Source organism: Marmota flaviventris, chromosome 13, assembly GCF_047511675.1.
Source record: "Marmota flaviventris isolate mMarFla1 chromosome 13, mMarFla1.hap1, whole genome shotgun sequence".
Classification (NCBI taxonomy): Eukaryota; Metazoa; Chordata; class Mammalia; order Rodentia; family Sciuridae; genus Marmota; species Marmota flaviventris.
The window spans coordinates 84236462-84258077 of NC_092510.1; the positions used below are offsets into that span (position 1 = coordinate 84236462).

The 21616-nt window shown below is 37.7% G+C and overlaps 2 protein-coding genes across 3 annotated transcripts in view; one reads left to right on the plus strand and one right to left on the minus strand.

Annotated features, from left to right (window-relative positions):
* Positions 1-3729, minus strand: part of Fkbp15 (FKBP prolyl isomerase family member 15) — a 55947-nt gene extending 52218 nt beyond the window's left edge. Inside the window, exon 1 of one of the 2 annotated variants that reach the window (XM_027949428.2) lies at positions 3598-3724. In XM_027949428.2, coding sequence (XP_027805229.2) covers positions 3598-3650 — 53 coding nt within the window. In that variant the 5' untranslated portion in view covers positions 3651-3724. Of the gene's footprint in view, positions 1-3597 lie in introns of both variants that reach the window. The other variant, XM_027949429.2, reaches the window with a different exon arrangement.
* Positions 3730-3935: 206 nt separating this feature from the next.
* Positions 3936-21616, plus strand: part of Slc31a1 (solute carrier family 31 member 1) — a 33139-nt gene continuing 15458 nt past the window's right edge. The window contains exon 1 of the mRNA XM_027949443.2: positions 3936-4064. The gene's annotated coding sequence lies outside the window, so the exon portion shown is untranslated. The remainder of the gene's footprint in view (positions 4065-21616) is intronic.

A 21616-nucleotide genomic window follows, 5' to 3' on the forward strand; every position in this document is an offset into this window, starting at 1 on the left:
TATATTTTTCTACTTGTAAGATGTTCTCAAGTGTACACAATCTACCTGACCATGTTAGAAAGAATGGGCTTGCTAATTCTAGACTTGATTATCTATGTTAATAATTGATAAAAAAGTCATTATGGTGTTAATATTTTAAAAATAAAAGTTAGCCAGTGCTTTAGTTGCCAAGGTCCTTACCTCACCTTAGTTTCATATTTGTTTGCTATTCTCTTTAAAACAAAAATACATCATTTATGCTATATCAATATTTTAATAAACAGGGATTCTTTTTGTTAGTAAAGTACTTCTTTAATGAATTGTGACATCAAACATCTACTTATACAATAATGATAATATCACATGGGCAGATCTGGTGAAATACACCTGCCTGATTTCAAGCCAGGCTCCATTAATAACAGTGCCACCTTAGGCAACTTATCTCTCTGAGCTGTTCCCATCTGTAAAATGGGTATAACTGTTAAAACTACCTCATAGGCAACAATGACTAAATATGATAATGTGTGTTTATGTATTCCTTGGTACAGTACCTGGCACTAAATAAACACACAATGTTTTATATACTTGTGAACACATATCCTTCTACCTCAAAATGCCAATTCAATCAGATATTATCATACAGAACAGAGAAGTCTTGATTGATGCACAAATCTCTAAGTATAAATTGACATTAGCATAAATACAAAACAATAGAACTAGGAAAAATCTCAAAGGATCATCTGAGGCAAACCTCATTATTTAATAAATTAGGGTATGCAGGGACAAGAATGGTGACTTGACTTAAGTCACATTCCTAAAAGGAATGATTTATCATTACTAATGCTAATCAGATTTGCCTACACATATCTCTAATAAAATATAAAACAAATGTATTCCTTAAAGATGCTTTGAAAAAAGCCAGGTATGGTGGCTCATGCCTATAATTCCAGCTACTCGGGAGGCTGAGACAGGAGGATCACTTGAGCCCAGAGGTTTCAGCTGGGGCAACATAGTGAGACCCTATCTCAAAAACAAAACAAAAACAGCTTTGTGATTATTATTACTACATTGATTTTATTCTACTACTAAAATGAAATTTCTTAGGGGTAGGAACTGCATCTTATTCCCAATTATATTAGCTGAACCAACTATTATTCAATTAATAGGCAATCACACATACTTCCTTATTTTCAAAGTCATAGTGGTGGAGAAAGGGCTAAGACAAAAAACAAAAAAAAAAAAAACCATATCTCCTGATTACTCTTTCTAGCTTAACCATGTACTTTAAGAGGCCCAGAAACTTAAAAAAGAGATTATCAGTCATCTAGATGGTCATCCTTGGCACTAATATTCCTACTTCTAATAGGTTTGAATGTCCTAAATAGAATCAAGTCAGAGAGTTAAGTAAATAGACCTGAAACTTAAATGAACAAGTATATTTGCAGTAAATCAGTTATAAAAAGGGAACTGAAAAGCAGTGTTCATTGTCATATGTTCTACTTCCTTAGAGAAACTAAAGGAGGAATAGCTAAATCAGAGAATGCTGATGAACCTTTCCCTAGTCTCAAATTTTTTCTCTTCTTTTTGATACTGGGGAAGGAACCCAGAGGTACTCTATGATAGAGCTACATTCCCAGCCTTTTTATCTTTTATTTTAAGACAGTCTTGCTAAGTTACTTAGGGTCTTGCTAAGTTAGTCTAGAACTTGTGATCCTCCTGCCTCAACCTCCCAAGTCACTGGTAGGTGTGTGCCACCATGCCCAGCCCTATTCTCAATCTTAAATTTTATTTTATTTTCCTGGTTGTTGCTGGGAACAAAAATAAATTATCAGATTAACTTTCTTAATAAGTTTCTTATCATTAAATTAGCTGATATATGTGTCTAGGAGCACAATCATGTGCCTAGAATTGAGTGTCTCAGGTTCATGATAAGCCCATACAGGAAAGCAGAATAGTCGAATCACCAAGAACTTATCTTGGGCCAGGAATCCAGAAAAGGGCACATGACCATCATGTCTACTCTTGTAATTTTCAATCAGCAGTGGACTGCTTGACTCATGAGAGATGGGAGTATGAACATTCCTTTGCAGACTTTTCCAGATACTTTTGCATAGTGGAGAATGTGAATTTACAGTATGCTTTGAAAATGTCTAATATACAGCCACCCACAAACTAGGTTCGTATAAAAATATATTAATTCAAAAGGCTAACTACACAACCAACAGCAGCAGGGAAACTGGACTGCATGGTGATTTTAGTGAATGTTCTGAGTCAGATAGGGAAGAAAGGAACCAAAGCACAATTTAAAGTAACTGAGCATCTGAAATTACTCAAAATGGAATTAAGTGGATGCAGGCCATCTAAAATGACAGCAGGGGTAAAACAAAGTAGTGAGTCAAAAAAAAAGAGGGGCTGGGGCTGTGGTTCAGCAGTAGAGTGCAGGGCTGTGGTTCAGTAGTAGAGTGCTCACCTAGCATGTGCAAAGCCCTGGGTTCAAACCTCAGCACTACATAAGACTAAATAAATAAAATAAAGGTATATATAAAAAAGAACGATAGGTAATACATTACTAGTCAGTGGGTGTCCACAAAGAGTCCAAAAGATAGTCAGTCATCTTATGGTTATTTATGTGTTAAACTCTGCAACAGCAACTTGAGGGTCGGTACAGCAACTTAATCATCTCTGTAACCTCTTCCCATTTAGTAGAACAAGGGGCATATGTTAATGTGCTCATCATTCTTCAGGATGCACAACATTTGTAATGAAGATGGTCAAAGAAAGGCTATGCAAACATCAGAGACTGGCAGTCAAGGCGTCTTAATACAACACAAGAGAAAACACACTAACCCAATACAAACGAAAACCCTAAACTAATTATTGAAAACGACGATGGTATACATAATGTTTGAGGACAGGGGTTAACAACCGCAGCCTCTCACAATGGTTTTAAACTTCACGGTTTACAGAGTGCAATTTCACAGCTATTATTCAAAAGACACTCACTGATCATTTACTATGTGCAAGGTCCCGTGCTGAGCTCTAGTTAAAACGAACAATATAAGCTGTCCCTGTCCTACCAGGGTTTATAATCTACTAGGTTCGCATGCAAATACAAGCCTGGTCGGACGAATGAGGAATAGAAAGTATTTTATTCTGCCCGGGGTGATGGGAGAGGGAAAGTACCAAAAAGGTGACATCCGATCTAGGCCTTGAAGAATGCTGGGGCCGACCCACCAGTCCTGGTTCTAAAGTGTCACCGCCTCATCCATGGTTTTAGAAGAGAAACTCTCGTGTGGCCCCAGCTGACTCCTCTAAAAACTCGGAGGCAGGCAGACTCATCAGCAATCACCCCACTTCAGAGAAATTTTGACCCAGGGAACAGAAGGGGAACCCCAGAGTCATACTGCGTGTCAAGGGAGATGCCAGCTCCAGAACCCAGATCCACAGACTCCTCGCAGTTGCGAGCCCTGCCCAAGATTCTGAGGAGTGTAAGCACCGGAATGCGGTCGGGGTCTGGACCCGGAAGTTGGAAAGAGGCCTGAGAAGAGATCGACCCCTCCAACCATCCGCCGGTCTCTGTCAGCCATGCCTTATGGCCCGTGCTTCTCAGTCACTCACCCGCCACTAGGCGAGAGGAAGTCGGTGTCGTCCTCATCCCCGGCACCGAACATCGCGTTCGCCTTCTCCAGGCGGTGGGGAGAAAGCCGGAAGTTCCCAGGGCCTGTCACCGCCGACGTCGTAAAATGCCGCGGTGGCGCGCTTTTTTCCGGCAGGGCAAACTCGCCCGGTTGCTCTGCGGCGAGCAGACTGGATTCTGGAAAGGGTGGAGCAAAGGCAAATGAGGGCTTCGCGCTGGCACGACGTGAGGCCTCTCCTGCCCGCAAAGGGGGCGGGGTTCCGAAGTTCTGCACGAGGATTGGTCAGCGAGCCTAGGGGCGGGGCAGGGGCGGGAACCCGCGGCCTCTGTGGCAGTGGTGGACACGTCGAGCCGGGCAGAAGTAGTAGGGGCTTCTGAGAAGTCCTGAGTCGGTGACGAACTCAGGCTCTGAGAGCGAGGCGTCTGTGGCGGGACTCGACCTGGCAAGGTAAGGCCTCCCCGCTGCTTCTCACAATCCTGGCATGGCCACTGTCCTTCTCCCTCCGGGGCAAGGACCCTCCGCCGCTCTTCTCTGCTCGGCGGAAGGAGAAAGATCCCCGGGCTAGAGATCTGAATCTTGGCCTGGCTCCTACAGTGACATAGCTGGAGTGACCTTAGGCAGGGTGCTCGGTGCCTCAGTTTCCCCTCTATGCAATGGGCAGTGTGTCCAGTTCCTTGTATACCAACTTGTCAAGAAGCTTTTAAACCTCAAAGGTCATTGAGTCCAATTCAGGTCCCCTCATAATCCCAGAATTTGCAATTAAGGAAACGAATGAACTTGGGTGACTAGTCCGAGGTCACGCAGAGTAAAGCACAGGCTGGGACTGGATTCCTGATCCTTCCATTCAGGATTCAGAGAGCTAATGAGTGAACATGAACCTAATAGCCCTTAAACACTGTGTGCCCATATAAAGTGGTCATCACTGGACTGTGTGGCATATGCCAGGGAGCAGGGAAGGAGGGATACCCCTTTCCAGAGTACCCGCAAATAAGGTGCAGAAAAACTAGGATATTCTAGGAGTGGGTGACGAAAAGGAGAAAACTTTAGGGACATTAAAGTCCCTGGTTTTGCTGAGTCTTCTTGCAACAATCCTAAATCAACATCAGTTTATGCCAACTTTTCTGCCTCCAGTTTCCACCCTCTGTGTCTTACATAAATATTTCTTTGGTTAACCTGGTATAATTCTTGGAACAATCTTGGGGTAGCTCTGGTTTAATCAAGCTGTGGGTAAGCAGATAGTATCCCAGTGTAGTATCCATTTCCACAGGTCTCACTGGAGTTGTTTCACTCAGTCTTCCCTCTCAGTCGGGTTGGTCCCTTACCTGAATGTTTTAATCTCTTAGCATTAAAGTGAAATGATTGGTAGCTTACTCTGAGAGAACTTGGTACCTTTTGGCACTTCCCTGGTTGTGCTTCTTATTATAGTTTGCATATTACTAAATTGTAAGCCTTCTTGCCCATAATGAGTTCTCATTAATTCTTTATTGGTTTGAATAATGAAATTTCTCCTTGTTCCTGTATTCCTTAATTTACTTAGATTGCTTTTCCTGTGTGACCTATAGAATCCAGCCATGACTCTTGCCTTGTATAGGTAGCTTTCAGAGAGATAAAAATGCTGTATTGGCTGTGACTATCTGGATTGCTTACTCTCTTTTGTTAATTGAAGGTGATTGTACTATATTGTCTGAAACTCTAGGGGAGGGAAAGGGGGGGAATAGGATAGCTAGAAATATTATATGTAACTATAATTTTTGTAAGTAAATTATTTCTCTATTTAACTGAGGATAGTGCTGTTTGCTGTTTCTTATGTTTATTTTATAGTTTAAGATGGTTAAAGCAGTGAAGGCTAACAGTGTTAAAGTAGTGATGCAAGTGGAATCTAAGCATTAGAACTGGAACCTGTTGTAGTAGCTCTGAATAGAATGTGAACTTGTCTACCTCTGGGTGGGGGGAATGAACTGGATAAATGAACTTGGCTACCTCTGGGGGCAGAAATGAACCTTAGCTCTTTTCTAGCTCCTTCTCCCTAGTATATGTCACTCAGCACTAGAGTAGTGTTGTTTTGTTTTGTTTTGTTTTTCATTGGTACAGGGATTGAACCCGGGTTGCTCTTCTACTGAGCCATATTTTTAACCCTTTTCATTTTTTGTTTTGAAACAGTTTCTCACTAGATTACTAAAGCTGCCCTTGAACTTGGGATTCTTCTGCCTCAACCTCCCAAGTAGCTAGGATTATAGGGATATGCTTTAGGGCCCAGTTTAAACAGTGCTTTTAAAATATGCCAAGCTCATCTTTGATTCTCTTGAGCTCTTATCTTGCATTCTTGGATGGAGATGTTTTTCTCCAGGATGTTTTAAGCAGCCTTTTTTGATATTTGGGAATCCTAAAAATCAACCTTTTTGGTGATTGGGACACCACAAACATGAACGCCCAGATTACCATTGTGGGGACACAGGTGCTGATTTTTTTCATTGGCAGTATGAGAAATAGAAAGATGGTGGCAAGTATTCCACAGTCCCACACTCAAATTTGCAGGATTGGGTGTACCTGAAAAGCAAGTGTCTTTCTGAATTAGAGTATCTCCAGATTGATAGTATTAGACAAAGAAACGGGAAACCTGGCCTTCTGTCCCAACCTCTTCTAACTCACTCTGAGCTTGGGCCAGGCTCCAAAAACACTTTGGAATGGATCTCCTTTCACATATCTACTGAGTGTCACTGGGGCACAAAGATAAGTAAGACATAACCCTGATCTCAAGTTTAAATTAAGTATTTGTGTTTATTTTATTTTGCTTAAGTATACAGTTTTTCAGTGTATTCATAAAATGTGTTGATCTCCTGAAAATTGACTGGGAAGCAGGAATTTTAATAATTCCTTTCAAATTACCAGTAATTTTGCAACAGATAATTTTATATACAAGTATACAAATATTGACCTGTGCTGGTGAATGTATTTTAAAATTAATGAAGTTAGAGCTAAATTAAATTATAGATGTGATATAGGGATTTGAGTTGAATAAGTTTGATATTGGTATAGTGGTCTGTTCCTTCCATCACTGAAAGCAGAAGAATGTCAGAATAAAATTCAAGAAATATCATCTGAAAGCCTGTTGTGTGTGGAGGACTGTGCTGGGTGTTGTGTAGGGTAAGAAAGTTAAGTAAATCATTGTTTTGTCCTCAAAGAGTTCACAGTCCATAGAGGGTAGAGTGCACAAATAACCATAACTGATGACATAGTGAAGAAAGTCCCATAAGAAGAAGAAATTAATTATTGTAGGATTTCAAAAGAGGAACAGCTCATACCTAGTTTGGAGGAGATTATAGGGTTAGGAATAGGCTTTGAAGATGAGTAGGATTCCAAGTGAAAGTGAAGAAATAAGCCTTTCCAGGTTGAGGGAGCAACTTTGGCAAACACACAAAGTTAATTAAAGTGGGAATCCTCTGAGTATTAGTTACACACATAATTTACACATTTTATTCTAATTTAAAATATAAGCATCCTTTGCAGGATGTTTATATTTTAAATTAGATCCTTTTCTTTTAACCTAAGGCTCAGCCTTTTCTAAAGTGTTGGTCTTAGAGATCAACACTTGTGAATCCTACCCCAGCCCCCTGTCTGTTATTGTAAATAAGGTTTTTTGGAACACAGCTAGGCTCATTTATTTACATATCATCTTTGCTACTTCATCCTATAAGGCAGTGTAAAGTGGTTGCAGCAGAAACTGCAACCATTTTGTCCATTATGCCTAAAATGTCTACTATCTGACCCTTAAGAGATCACTTAGAAGTCTTAATCTGTGGTTTCTTTAAAATGCAGTGAATAAAGTCATTTGCAAAGCAGTCCCAATGCAGAATCTTTCTAGGTGTTGATGACATTTCCTCCCAGCCTTTATATTGGACTTTTCCACATACCTAACAGCAGATTGTATGTATCTGTGTGACTCACCTTTATCTAGTCTTTCCAAAATAGTTAGTTTGATTTTTATACAAACAACTACTAGAGAGGCTCTGTGGAATAGTAGTTATATTAAGCTCTAGAGTCAAATTTCTTCGCTACTTATTAGTTGTATAGGCCTTAGGCAAATTGCTTGGTTTCTTCCTTTGTAAAATAGGAGTAATGATAGTATCCATTTCTTTGGGTTCTTGTAAAGATTATATGAGTTATGGTGTATAAAGCACTAAGAACAATGCCTGGCAGGTAATAAGTACTCGATTAGTGTTAGTTGCGACTCTCATTTTTCCCATTTATACTTCACTATTTTACATAATATGAAATTAAGTTATATATTTATAACAATAAACTCAACTGGCATAAATTGGTCTGTGAACGAACACAATTGACACCCTTCCTAAACATAGCTTACTGAGAGGGAGAACAGAAGTGTTGCCTCCATCATATTGGAGGATGGCCTAGCCATTGTGTTGTTAGGTAAGTTGCTTAAGAGTTCTGTGGGAGAATTTACTAAGTATAAGACAACAATGATGGATTAAAATTAAAAAGGAATCCAGAGCCATATATGTTAACAAGTTTGTCCTTAGATCAGTAGGAAAAGGATTTTTTTTATTCTAATGACATGATTAATATAAGAAAAATCTATATGGCCTAGAAGTGTCTGAAATATAAAGTCAACTGTTACCTTGCCCCACTCCACGTGAATAACCCCTTCTTGTGGATGTAAGAATTGAATGCGATCCACCATTCAAGGCAGTGTAATTGACCTGTTGAAAACCTCAATCCAGTTCCCCTTGGGTTATAATCTCAATTTTGAATTGATAAGGATAAAAGTTTCAGTCTGAATGTGAATAAAGTAAAATGACTCCTTAGAAGGTAACAATTTCTACTATTCAGAGTCTGATACTTAATGTCTTCCTCTCCCTTTTGTTTCCAGCGTGGCTCTGCTGTTGATTCCTCTTTGCACTTTCCCCACTACAATAAGGAAAAGATGACACAATTATCACTAGAAAAACAGGTGTTTGCAGTGACAAAATGACTTCAATTAGTGAATGTCAGATAAGTCAGTGACCAGGCAGCATCCAGATAACTGTCATTTCAAGTTGGCAAGGCAGGCATGATGGAGAAAGGGGAGGGAGGCCTGAGGAAGTTGCTGATGCCACATGCAGTTCTTAGCATACCAAAGCCATTTGAAAAAAATCATTGGTGTCCCATACTTTGTGACTAAGTATGACGAGTCATCTAAAGTCTGATACTTAATATATTACAATGAACAGTGTAGGCCATAAGAAATCTTATAGCAGGTACTGGAAAGGAAATGCTTTTGAAGTTTCAATGCTTTGAGTAACATCATTTCATGATTTAGGTAACATCCCCCAGCAGAGGAGGGGCCCATCCTTAGGAATGCAAAGCCCTGCAGAGAAGGAAAGGGTTGAGAAGGGTCCACCCTACCTCTTTTCCTTTACACAATGGCCCTGGGGATTAGTATACAACCTGCTTTTGTAGACTGAGGACATTATGCAATAGAGCATAATGAGATGGAAGCCTGCTTCTCAAAAGTAAATATGAGAAATGATCTGGAAGGAATACATAAAGATACCAGTGACATGTTAAAGGACCTTTTTTAGCCAGGTTGAATCTTTTCCTAAATAGATAATGAAGTTATTATAGGACTATGATAAGTGTTTATATAATTTTGCAACAGTTTAGAGAACCTAAAGTGTAGTGATTCAATTTATGAAATGAAAGAGGAATGCTCTGTGTCCCCACAGCCAAGTTGGAAACAAGAAGGAAAGAAATAGACTTAAGGATCAAAGACTCTTGTTATGAATTATTGTCTTCAGAGTAGTCATCTCATTTTATTCACATTCAGTTTCAAACCTTTATTATTATCAATTCTAATCGAGATTATAATCCAAATCATCCTACCTGTTCTGTTGGCTTTTTATCACCTCTCACCCTTTGCATAATCTCTATCTTGTATATCTCAAACTGTATTTTAATTTCATGTTTTCCTCTTCTACCAGACTGGGCTTCTTTAGATTAGGGATTCATCACAGTAACTTCATGCAATAAATATTGAATGAATGAATGAATGAATAGACCAAGTTCCTCAGGGTCACACAGGTAGTAAGCTCCAGGTGCCAGATCTAGAACTCAAGTCTTCATTAAATCACCTTTTATTAATGTTTTGAAAGGGTATAAATTCCTATTACCTTATTTAATAGATTTAATTGCATTTTCCTACTGAATAAAAAAAATAGTTCAAATGTTTTCAAGTTTCTACCTCATACCATATTAATTCCCAGGCAAACCAATAACACTGTAACCTAGACAGTTGAACTCCTATAATCCCAGAGATTCAGGAGGCTGAGGCAAGAGGATCACAAGTTCAACTAGACAACTTAGGGAGATGCTGTCTCAAAATAAAAAAATAAAAAGAGCTGGGGAGATGGCTCAGTGGTAAAATGCCCCTGGGTTCAATCCTAAGTACTGTAAAAAAAAAAAAAAGAAAAAATAAGAGTTTAAGCATAGAGGACTTTTGTCTGTCTTTGATCATACCAAGAAGATAGTTAAAGAAATGCTTTGCTGATGGGTATATAACTAACTAGTGTTCTTCAGATCAAACTATGAAAGGCTCTATACTGTAAGTAACATGAAAGTGAGCCCTCTGTGTGACTTAGAAATCTCCTTTCTGAGATTTATTTTCTTATTTAATGAGCCAGTAAGATATTATTAATAATATTTCATACTTAATATAGTTTTGAATTAGAAAGTATATTTTATTTGATCCTTACAACTTTGTTAGATTGACTGAGTAGACATTTTTTATATCTGTTTTGCAGTTGAAGAACATAATCTTTATTGGGTTTGAGTGGTCTGCTTAATGTAACATTGCTGATGTGGTGAACTTAGATCATCAGCTCACAGTCTTTGACACATAGTGTAGCACTTGCTGTGTTCTCCTACTGTCTAGAAAACATTCTGAAATCTTTACATAAATCATTCTAAAGTAGTCATGATTAGCAGACTAGAAATGTGTCAGAAAGTCCAGTAAGGGAAGTGTGTAAAGGTGCACCTCATGATTGCATTATTCCAATTGTGGCTTAACCAGCAACAAAAGCCATCAGAGAAGTGGAGTGTAGTAGCTGGGAGATCCACTCCCTGTTGGACTTAGGCCCTTCTGTCATTGCATAACTAAAGACCTTTTCAGTTTGTTTGTTTGACATATCAAATTTGAGTTGTGCTATTCGGACCAGGCAAATAAAAGCTTTTCTAAAGGCCTTTGTGAAGAATGTAGTTGTATATTTGATCTTCTTTGTACAGAAAGGTGGGAGTGGGCAAGAGAAATAAGAGCTGCTATGTTATTTGCAACCAAAACAGGATATGTGAAGCTCAGAAACCCCTCCTGTTTAGTTACTTCCCAGCAAACCATCCTGAGGAATGGAGGGTTGAGGAAAGAGGTTAGCCAAGTGTTACAGAGCCTCTTTTCAGAAGCTGATGTTCAACTGAATGGAGAATATATTAGTGTCAATTCAAGAATATATGCCTCAATTTCCCCATATATAAATTAAAGAGGACTGGGGATGTGGCTCAGAGAAATAAGAGCTGCTATGTTATTTGCAACCAAAACAGGATATGTAGTAGAATATTTGCCCAGCATAAAGCCCTAGGTTCAATCTCCAGCACCATGAATTAAAAAAAAAAAAAACAAGATTGGACTTGATAATAATTTAATTTTTTAAATTTAATTTTACAAAATACAATAATATATACATGCTTCTTCCCTTTTTGCATTTTTTACAAATGTACAATAAGTACAACCAACTTATTTTTTCATTTTATAATTTATGTTGGATATCATTCTATATGTGTATAGAGCTTCCTCATTCTTGTTTATGGCTACAAAGTGTCCCATCACAGGGAAATATGATTACTTGTTTGATCACTGCACTACCAGTGAACATTTAGGCTGTATTTTTTTTCTATTTTGCTATTACAATAGTCCTGCAATGAATAATTTTGTACGTATAACAGTTCTCATATGTGCAAGTGTATCCATAGGATAAATATTTAGAAGCTGTGTCAAAGTGTATATGCATCAGACTGATAAATAAATTCTTCTAGTTCTGATCTGTAAGACTTTAATTGCCAATGAGAAGTGAAAGAGTTGAAAAGTGTCATTTTTTTGGAACATCTTATTTTTTATATCTCATTCAGACTAAATCTTAAGTGGGGGCCACGTATAGGTAACTTCACCAAAATTATGTTGAATTGCAGACTGCACTAAAGTTACCTGCATTGCAGTCCTATGGACTCTTCTAGTGCTTTTCAGTATATTACTTAAGAGTTAATTTGCAAAATGAATAAGTATAAACTCAAAACAAAAGAAGACTGTCCCCCAACTGTGTTTACCAAGTAGAGGATTCACGATTTGCATTTTATTACAATTATGTAGGGAATGAAATTGAAAGCTAAAACAAAGAAAGCCTAACTAATATCTGTCTGCTTATGTGTTTTTACTGTCTTCCCTGGGACAGAAGGTACTTTTTACTATGGTCCCTGAGATAGAAGGAACTTTGTAAATACTTACTGAATTGACTTGAAGTAGATGTCAGTGATTCCGCCTCTATTTTGCTACCTTCTCAGGTTTCAGCTACTTACTCCAGCTTGTAAGTGAATGAAGCTATACATTTAAAAGACACAATTTGATTAGTTATAATTTTTCTAACTTTAGAATAAAGAAACTTTTCTATGGGCCATGCTTTAAGCACTCTTAATCTCTATGTGAAATAGCTCTGATAAACTGTGAGATTGTAGATAACCAGGCCCATTTGTGACCTATAACTCCAGAGGACAGAACTATAACATGCAGCTCTCCTAGGTAGTCCTTCCTTTCCAAATACAAGTTCTCTTCAGTGCCAGAGTCCCTGGGGAAATTGCTGCTAAATGATGCCTTGCAGGGCTTCACACCAAGCCTGGCACCACACACCTGTAATCCCAGCTATTCAGGAGGCTGAGGCAAGAAGATGACAAGTTCCAGACCAGCCTGGGCAATTTAGCAAGATATGTCTCAAAGTAGAAGGTCTGGGGATGTAGTTCAGTCTTAGAGCGATTGCCTAACATGCTTGAGGCCCTGAATTTGATCCCCAATACCACAAAAAAAAAAAAAAAAAGGTTTCATGAACTTTTTAGAAAACTGAACATAAAAAGAATTTCCTTCATTATGGTTTCATCAAGACCACAGGCTACATGGTGCTACTGTAGCTTAGAATTTTTATTGACTCTTAAGAAACTAGAATGTAGATGAGATGGACAAAAATTTGGTATAATATATCATATTTCTGTTTCAAATGGCATTTTGAACTGATCTCTTTCTTTTAAAAACCCTAGTGAAATTACCATAGAAATACAGTAATAAGAAAAAGTATTGTTTAAAGTCAGAAAACAGAGAAGCAGAAGCTAGGAACTTTGAAATGTTTAAAAGAAAACAGGATGCAGTTAGGAATGAGATTGAAGAAAATGACTGACCACATGATCATACAGGTGAAAGACATCCTTGCCTGTAAAGTCAAATGGCCAGGACTCACTAGCATGCCTGTGAGGGCCCCAAATAAAGAACTGAAGAGACTAGAAAGAATGATCGGCTAGGGGGTAATTGATGGCAGTCAAATCAAAGGATTTGGGGAATGATACAATGTCTAGTTTGGAGAGAACAATAGATTAAGAAGCAATAATAATGAAGATTTGTCAAGGGCTTACTACTATATTTAGGTGCTGTGCTTAGGAAAGTGTTTAAATGCGCACTGTCGTGACATAGTGCTGTGGTCATCTCTTTTGTAGAGGAAACTAACCTGCTGTCTCAGCCACTGGCCATTGCTCTGGTGAACACCTGATAATAACTCTTAAAACAACCCTATGAGATAGGTTACTTCTGTTATCCTTATTTAAGAGCTGAATCACAGAGAGAGGTGTTAAGTAATTTGCCCAAGGGCCCACAACCAGTAAGGTCAGTTTTACCTGTTAGAGAATGAGTATAGATCCCTTGCTATATTTGGAGAGTTGCCATAACAAAGAAAGAGAAAATGTCTTTTCTGCCCACCGCTTCCTTCTGATGACTTTGTTTGTGTGTGGTGGGCTATTCAAGATCTCAAACCAAATCCCAATTTCAAAAATGCAGTTGTTGGTTAGGGACAGACTCTTGCATGGTTCAGCTGGAAGCAGATCTTAATTTTGAGTAATCTTATTGGGAATTACATGCCACAATTTCTTCACCTAGAAGGAATTTAAAAGTCTTAGTAAAATAGTGCACTTCCTGTTTGAGGTCCATCCTTCTGAATGTTCAATTCCTGTATTTCACAACTAATGTAGAAAAATAAACTACAGAAAATACATACTTTCCCCTTCATCTGAAACTCAAAAGATTTTATTCATTTCACACTTTATTCAATCAGTGGTTAAGAAAGCCCCCCCTCAAATCCCAAAGATGGAGGATTCACTATTAGCCCACAAGAATGCATAAGAATTCCTGTTTGGTTTGATAAATATCTAAATATGGGCTGGGGTTGTGGCTCAGAGGTAGAGCGCTCGCCTGGCATGCACAAGGCCCTGGGTTCAATCCTCAGCACCACATAAAAATAAATAAATAAAATAAAGGTATTGTGTCTAACCCAAAAAAAAATTAAATCTTTAAAAATAAAAAAATTTAAAAAACATCTAAATATTGGGCTAATACTGAATCCTTCATCTCTGGGATTTGAGAGGGGTTTTCTTAACCACTGTGTGAATAAAATCTTTACATTTCAGATGAAGGGGAAAGTATGTATTTTCTGTAGTTTATTTTTCTACATTAGTTGCGAATACAGTTGTGTCATTTTTATGAATTACTCCCTAGAAGCTAATTCAGTTGTGTGAAGTAGGGGTCATACTTTTCAATTTTAGCCAAACATCCCTGATGCTTTTTATACAGGAGGTCTTTAGACTATACTTTGAGAAGCACTCAAGTTATGAGGAAAGTAATTAGCATTTATTATTTATTATGTACCTTATTAATGTACCAGTCACTTTCATATAAACATTTGCATTTGATATCTACTTGATATTTTATTGCCCCACTTTTATGTGTGTGTATTATTTGCACAAAGTCTTAACAACTTACTTTGAGTTGAAGCAGCAGGGCCCAAAGAGTCAGCAGTCTGACTCTAAGAACAGGGAAGGCTTTTCTTGCTCTTGTTGTATCTGCTCAGGCAAGGTATCTCTCAGAGGAGATTTTTGTTTAAGATTGGCAAATTGGAAAATGCTAGATGCTCAGAAATGTGTTTGATAAGTATGTGTTAAAGCCCCTGAAATTTTATAATACCTAAAGCATCAACTATTATTCAAAGTGCATTTAGAAAAAACAAGTACGTACTTGCTTCTCATTGAATCTATTATATGCATCTAAACTTTTCCAGGGTTCTAAAGATGAATATTTTATCCCTTGATCAAGGAAACTGTGACCAAAAAGACTACATTACCTAATATAACAGAAAAACCAGGGATAGAACTGAAATTTCTACTCCTATGTTCTTTCAAATTCTAATCATTATAAAGGTTAAGGTGAGCTCCCACACATGTTACCTGGGAATTATCCAGAAAACTCTTGTATCACTGGTTGGGAATGATGACTCTTTGTGACACCATTAAATATTTGAAAGTTCACACAGGTATTATAAATAGAGGTGTTCTTGTATTTTAAAAGAGTAAAATGGTGTCATTTTTATGAATTATTCTCAAAAGTTCTGTTTTTAACAGTGAAAATGTAGAATGGTATTTGGGTAAAAGAATGATAAAATGTGTCCTTTCACTTAGAGCCATGTAGAGGTAGGACAGCCAAGAACAAGTCATAGTTTTAGCACATATTCTGTGCCATAAACATGGTAGAGAACATTGTAAGACAAAACTATAGGGGGAGGTAACAATTAGATTTAGCTCCTTCTGGACTACTTAATGGGCAAGAATTTCATAAACTTGACAGAATGCTTGAATGACTTGACACTGATTTACCCTGAATATACAGACTAACTACACCTTTTTATCTATTTATTTTGTGTGTGTGTGCGTGTGCATGTGCGCACATGCATGGAGATTGAACCCAGGGCCTCGTGCATGCTACACAAACATTCTACCACTGAACCATATCCCCAGCCATTTTTTTTTTTAAATTTTGACACAGAGTCCCACTAAGTCACTCAGGCTGGCCTTGAATTTAGGATCTTCCAATCTCAGCCTCCTGAGTAGCTGGGATTATAGGCATGTGCCACCTCATTGCTCAACTTGTGCCTCTTAATAGGAATAGGCCTATATTCATTTTTTTTAAGTTTCTCTCAAAACTATTTCTGTTTACTTATCTCATTTTCACTGGGTTGCCCCCAGAAATTAAAACAACCAACTGTGCTGAGATAGGGGCATAACATAGTTGGGTAGAAATACTATTCTATAAATAATAGAAAGAACACTGGACTTGAGGTCAGAGTCAGAACCCTGACTCAGACCTCAAGTCCAGTGTTCTAGTGACTCACTTCACTAGACTAATTGCTCTATGACCTGTGCTAGACAGTTAAGCTTCTCTATCTTGGTTTTCATCTGTAAAATGAGTAACCATTCTTCTTTAATTCAAACCTGTCCTTTAAGTGGCATTAGGTTTGGAAACATCCCATGCTGTTGTGGTTCATTAGTATTCAGAAAAAGTGTGCCTGGCAATGTGCCACAAAAGCTAAATGAAGTTACTGCCAGACCCCCCACACACACTTAAAATCAATCAAATACCAAATATTTCTTGAACACCTAGCTAAAAGACATTTCCTGCTTGTATCCTTAATCTATGCCTACAATGCATTATATCAGCAAGATGCAAGTGCTTTTTCTTCGACTTCATTGTTGAGCACTCAGCAGATAATGATTCACACAATAATAATAAATAGTGCTTTTGCCTTTATTATATGGTCTTTTTCGCCTGATTTTTTCCAATTCACTGTCTTATTTGAATCATGTAACTATCCTGAAGGTATACAAAATATATATAAAATACATATATATTATGTCCATGTTCGCATGAACTTGAGAGACACTGAAACACAGAGAATGAAAGTAGTTCTCAAGGGGGTGGGTGATTTTGCCCCCCAAGGGACTTTGGGAAATACTTGTAGACATTTTTGGTTATCACTATAATGGGCAGAAGCTAGGGATACTGTTGAAATCCTTACAGTACACAGGACAGCTCATACAATAAAAAAGTATCCAGCCCCCAATGTTCATAATGCTGAACTTGAAGAAAGTATTTTGTACAAACGAACTCAATGTGATGGAGCTGGAACCAGAATCTAATCTTGGTCTCAAGTCTAGTATGCAGTGGGGTTTGTTTTATATCACTGTGGAAGATGTCCAGGTAGAACATGGATTGTGTAGTCCAGGTAAAGTCTATTAGTCTATTAGGCATTTGCCTAATAGTGTGTCTTACATTCTGCTGCCCATATTTCTCCTGGAGCTTCATCTACCTTCATCTTATTTAATTATTTAACTAGCAAGTACCAGATTTGAGTCGTTTATTAATGTGGTTTTGGAATCATTACACTCCCTTCAGCAAGCCTCCGTGCGGAACACCCATTGCCAACCTAAAGACCCATGGGACTTTTATAGGAAATGTCACCAGGAGACTCATCTAAAAATTAGCAAAGCTAGATTTGAATACCATATAACTCCTTCTAAAATTTTAACAGATATATTTCTGTATTCTGGCAAATTAAACAGTTGTAGCCTATGGCTCTGTAGAGATTTTTTCTTTCTTTGTATAAATCTGCTTCACGTAGAACTTGAACTGGAAATACTGTTGGGGAAGAACAAATAAAGACCCGGTCGGTATTCACACAGCAGCCAATATTTTAATATCCTGTGGAAACATAAATCTGATCGTGTAATTCCCTGCTTACTACCCTAAATAGCTCCCAATAGCCCTCAAAATAAAATTCAGACTCCTTAAAATGACCTTTGAGGCCTTCCTGACACCCATTTTACCTCTCTTCATTCATTCAATACCCAATTCTGCAAAAAAAGAGTCTTTTCCTCTTCTCCGGCCTCCCCTTCTCTCCGCTGGCACATTGTGTTCATATTTACCTTGAGAGCCATTTGTTCTTTTCTCGCCTCAGTGGGATACTTCCTTGCCCCTTGACCAAACTCCAATAATTTTACCAGTTATTTAATGTCACCTTCTTAAGGAGGACTTCTTTCTTTCTCTTCCCACCTGCCGCACTCCATCTAAATTGCTTCTTTTGCAGTTCTTCTCTGTCACCACACTGTTTCTACTTCCTGCATACCACTATTACAACTTGAAATTGTAATTTGCCTATACATATTTACTTGCTTACATATTTAATGAAGGTTTCCTCCTCTAGAGTAGTACCACAAAGGCAAATATCTTTTTGCATCTAGGTCCTTATAGATAGATACTGAACCCCACATAGATTTGGATAGGTTTTTTTGTTGGTTGGTTGGCTGGTTGGTTTTTTGGTACCAGAGGTTACCATGTGCTTTACCACTAAGCCACATTCCTAACCCTTTTTGTTTTTTCTTTTGCTGAGAGTCTTGCTAAATTGCTAAGGCTGGCCTCGAACTTGGAATGCCCCTGCCTCAGCCTCCTACAGGCATGTGCCACTGTGCCCAGCCCATGTGGATTTTCTAAGAAATTAATAATAAATACTTTTTAAATTAGTGAATATTTGTTGGGTATTCTTCCAGAGGCTGTAAGGAGGTAGAAATTAGAACATTTCTTGCCCTCAAGGAACTTGCTGTGTAAATAACATTTTTTGATCTTGTATTTTTTTAAGAACTGTAAGTTAAAGTTATAAGAGAAATTACTAGGGAAATTCAGAAAAGAAAGAGCTTTCTTCTATTAGGAATTCAAGAAAAAAGCAAAAAGTTCATGGAAGAAGTGCTATATTAACTTACCTTCTAAGAATGAGTTAGATTGGTCTGGGGCTATAGCTCAGTGGTAGAGTCTTTCCTGGCACATGTGAGGCACTGGGTTTAATCCTCAGCACCACATATAAATAAATCCATCTGCAACTAAAAATGTTTAAAAAATGAGTTAGATTATAACTTATAAGAACAGGGGCTTTGTTTTAGCTTTAGTGCATAATAAATGTTGAATAAATTGTGGCAGGATTTTTACATATTCAGAAATGCGAGGAGACAGGAATCTCATGAAATGACAAAAAACATACAGGTGTGAAAGTGCTAAATTTTAAAAGTGAGTAGATGAGTTTTAATAGAACATAGGGATGTGAATGTAAATAGATTGACATAAGGCTGGAAAGTTCTGCTTGTAACAGAAAGACTTCAGTGCCAGTCAGCAAGCATAACAGCACTGTGTCAATCTCAGAAGCTGGGCTGAAGATAGCTAGCTTTGTCTTAGCCGGCAGAGATTAGTTCCTGTTTATAGATCCTAACAACCAAATCATAGCTTGAGAAATACATACAAATAGTAAGCATTCCAGAGTATTAAAACCAGTTTAGCTTGGAGTACTGGTTCTTTAACCAACATCATCACCACCAAATAACAAGATTCAGATTCCTATGGTGCATCTTCTGTATTTGGCTTGGCTGAAAAGAGTGTTTGCTTCTCTTTCTGAAGGGAGCAACTGGCCTGAGGAGTCCCTAGTGCTGTTGCAATCATGATTATAGAATTTGTATATCATGAGGAGTTCCATGCACTGACTTCTAAAGTCTTTCCAATGCTTAGATTTTGCAACACACAACCTACCAGGACAATCAGGTGGCAATATCAGGTTCTCCATATAGATGAAGAAATGCCTTATCAGTCTCTTTCCAGGCCTCCCTGTTTTGAATCAGACTTTTCTCCTTAGCTGGATCAATAAGGAGTAGCATCCAAGAGGGGCTCATTTACCATCTGCCATTGATGAAAAGGAATTTTGGAGAAATACATCCACTCAACTGTTTCTCCTGCCTTTTCTCCATAATGTTCATTCTGTCAATATGATGTCAGAAAAAGGCACAGATTGAAAAGATTTCAAAAAAAACATTTTAGGGTATTTGGTGAGACCTAGTCCCAATGTGCTAGAGGTATTTAAAGATCCTAGAACTAGCCTTGGAAGAGCGGGAGGATTTGTGGCATTAGAGATTGTAAGGATGGACATTCCAGACTGAAGAATAATGAGAGAGATGGGAGGTGTGGGGGTAAGTCCTAGAAACACAAGAAACAGACTGCCAGACTCATTTGGCTGGAACATAAGGTACACGTAGGCAGAAAGGTAGGTTGAGATCTTTGTTTTAGAGTCTTTGTGATTTCAGACCAAGGAAGTTAATAAACAATGGAGAGGTTAATAGGCAGTGGAATTTTTTGAGCAGATAAATAGTCATGCCTTAGGTAGATTAATTTGTCATTGATATATAAATAGAATGGACAGAGGCAAGGTACCATAAGGAAAACCCATGTTTGTAATAATGCTGTTAATGTTGAAACCCAGAGGCAGGCTGGATCAATCTTCTGAATTACTGGGGATTAGTCAAGTGACCGAAATTATGACATTTGTAGATAAAAAACATGACATTGGGTAAAGTAGATTTAATGGACCTAGGAGTGAGGATATACCTAGGTTCTAGCAATAGCTTTCTAGTATAGCCTTGGACAGGCTACTCAAGCTCTCTCTGCCTTGGTTCCTCCATCTTAGAAGAGATATTGTGAGGATAAAATAACAGTTGGACTTATAGGAAGGAAATGCCGTTCTTTCTTTCCATGTCATGTGTTCAGGTTAAATACAATTATTTATTTGATAGATGTACAGAGTAAAAACATTTGTAAGTTGATCTTAAAGTTTGCTGTTTCCTCTTCTCTCCTACTGTTATCACTTGTCAAGGTGCAGGTCTGAGCAGCATTTCAAACCATTTAAAGGTCAATAGCAGCTAATGTTCTCTGCTGCTTTTCAAAAAAGGTGTGAGTTTTGTTTACAGTCACTGTCCTCACATTTGTCTCAAAACAAATAATTTATAAAAGTATCTATAAAGGCAAATTAGGCCAGAAATGTAAATGTTCAGATCCTCCAAAGAGCTTTGTGGTTTCAGTCTCTAGGTTTTTAGGAAATGAATAGTTGGAACAAGGTGAATTTGAAATACTCTTCCAAGTTCAACTTGCATATGTTCAACTACATTTTGTTACTTCTTGAGATAGAGCTACTAATTAATTTCTAAGCACATCCATCAAATGTTTTATAGTATTTCAGATTTATTAAGGTGGTAGAGAGGAAATTGAGGTTTTCCTAGTGTATCATTAAAAAAATTAAGGAATGAATTTTTCTAAAGTTGCCAAGGAAGAAATGCAGAAAAGCAATGTATTTCCTCAAACATTATTGTAATCTATTGTGTTTGGGGATATTAGAAAATACAAGAGACCCAAAGATAAATAAGATAGTGTCCTACCCAAAGATAAATAAGATAGATACACCTGACTCAGAGCTGAGGCAGGAGGATCACAAGTTCAAGGCCAGCCTCAACAATTTAGCAAGGCCCTAAACAACTTAGCAAGACCCTGCCTCAAAACAAAAAATAAAAAGGTCTGGGAATGTTTCTCAGTGGTTAAGTGTCCCTGGGTTTAATTCCCAGTACCAAAAAAAAAAAAAAAAAAAAAAGATAAGAGACATTCTATTCTCCTGGAAACTGAACTGAGAAAATGTAGAATTATGTTTCAGTTCTAGTAGAACTCTATTATATAAATTTTTGTTCATATAGTTAAGGAAAATGAAACTCTAAAATACAAAATAATTTGTCCAATATAATATTTATCACCCATGTCTTTTTTTTTCATTTTTAAGCTATTTATTTTTTTTTATAGTTTGTTACTTATATGGTAATTGTATGGTCCATTCATGTTTGTCCAGAAGAGAGAGGTGATCTAGAACATTGGAAAAATTAAGTTTGATATTAGCATGCTTTCTCTTGAAAATGATAGCCTTCCATGGCTATATAATTCATTATGTAATCAGTTCTTCTAGGATCTG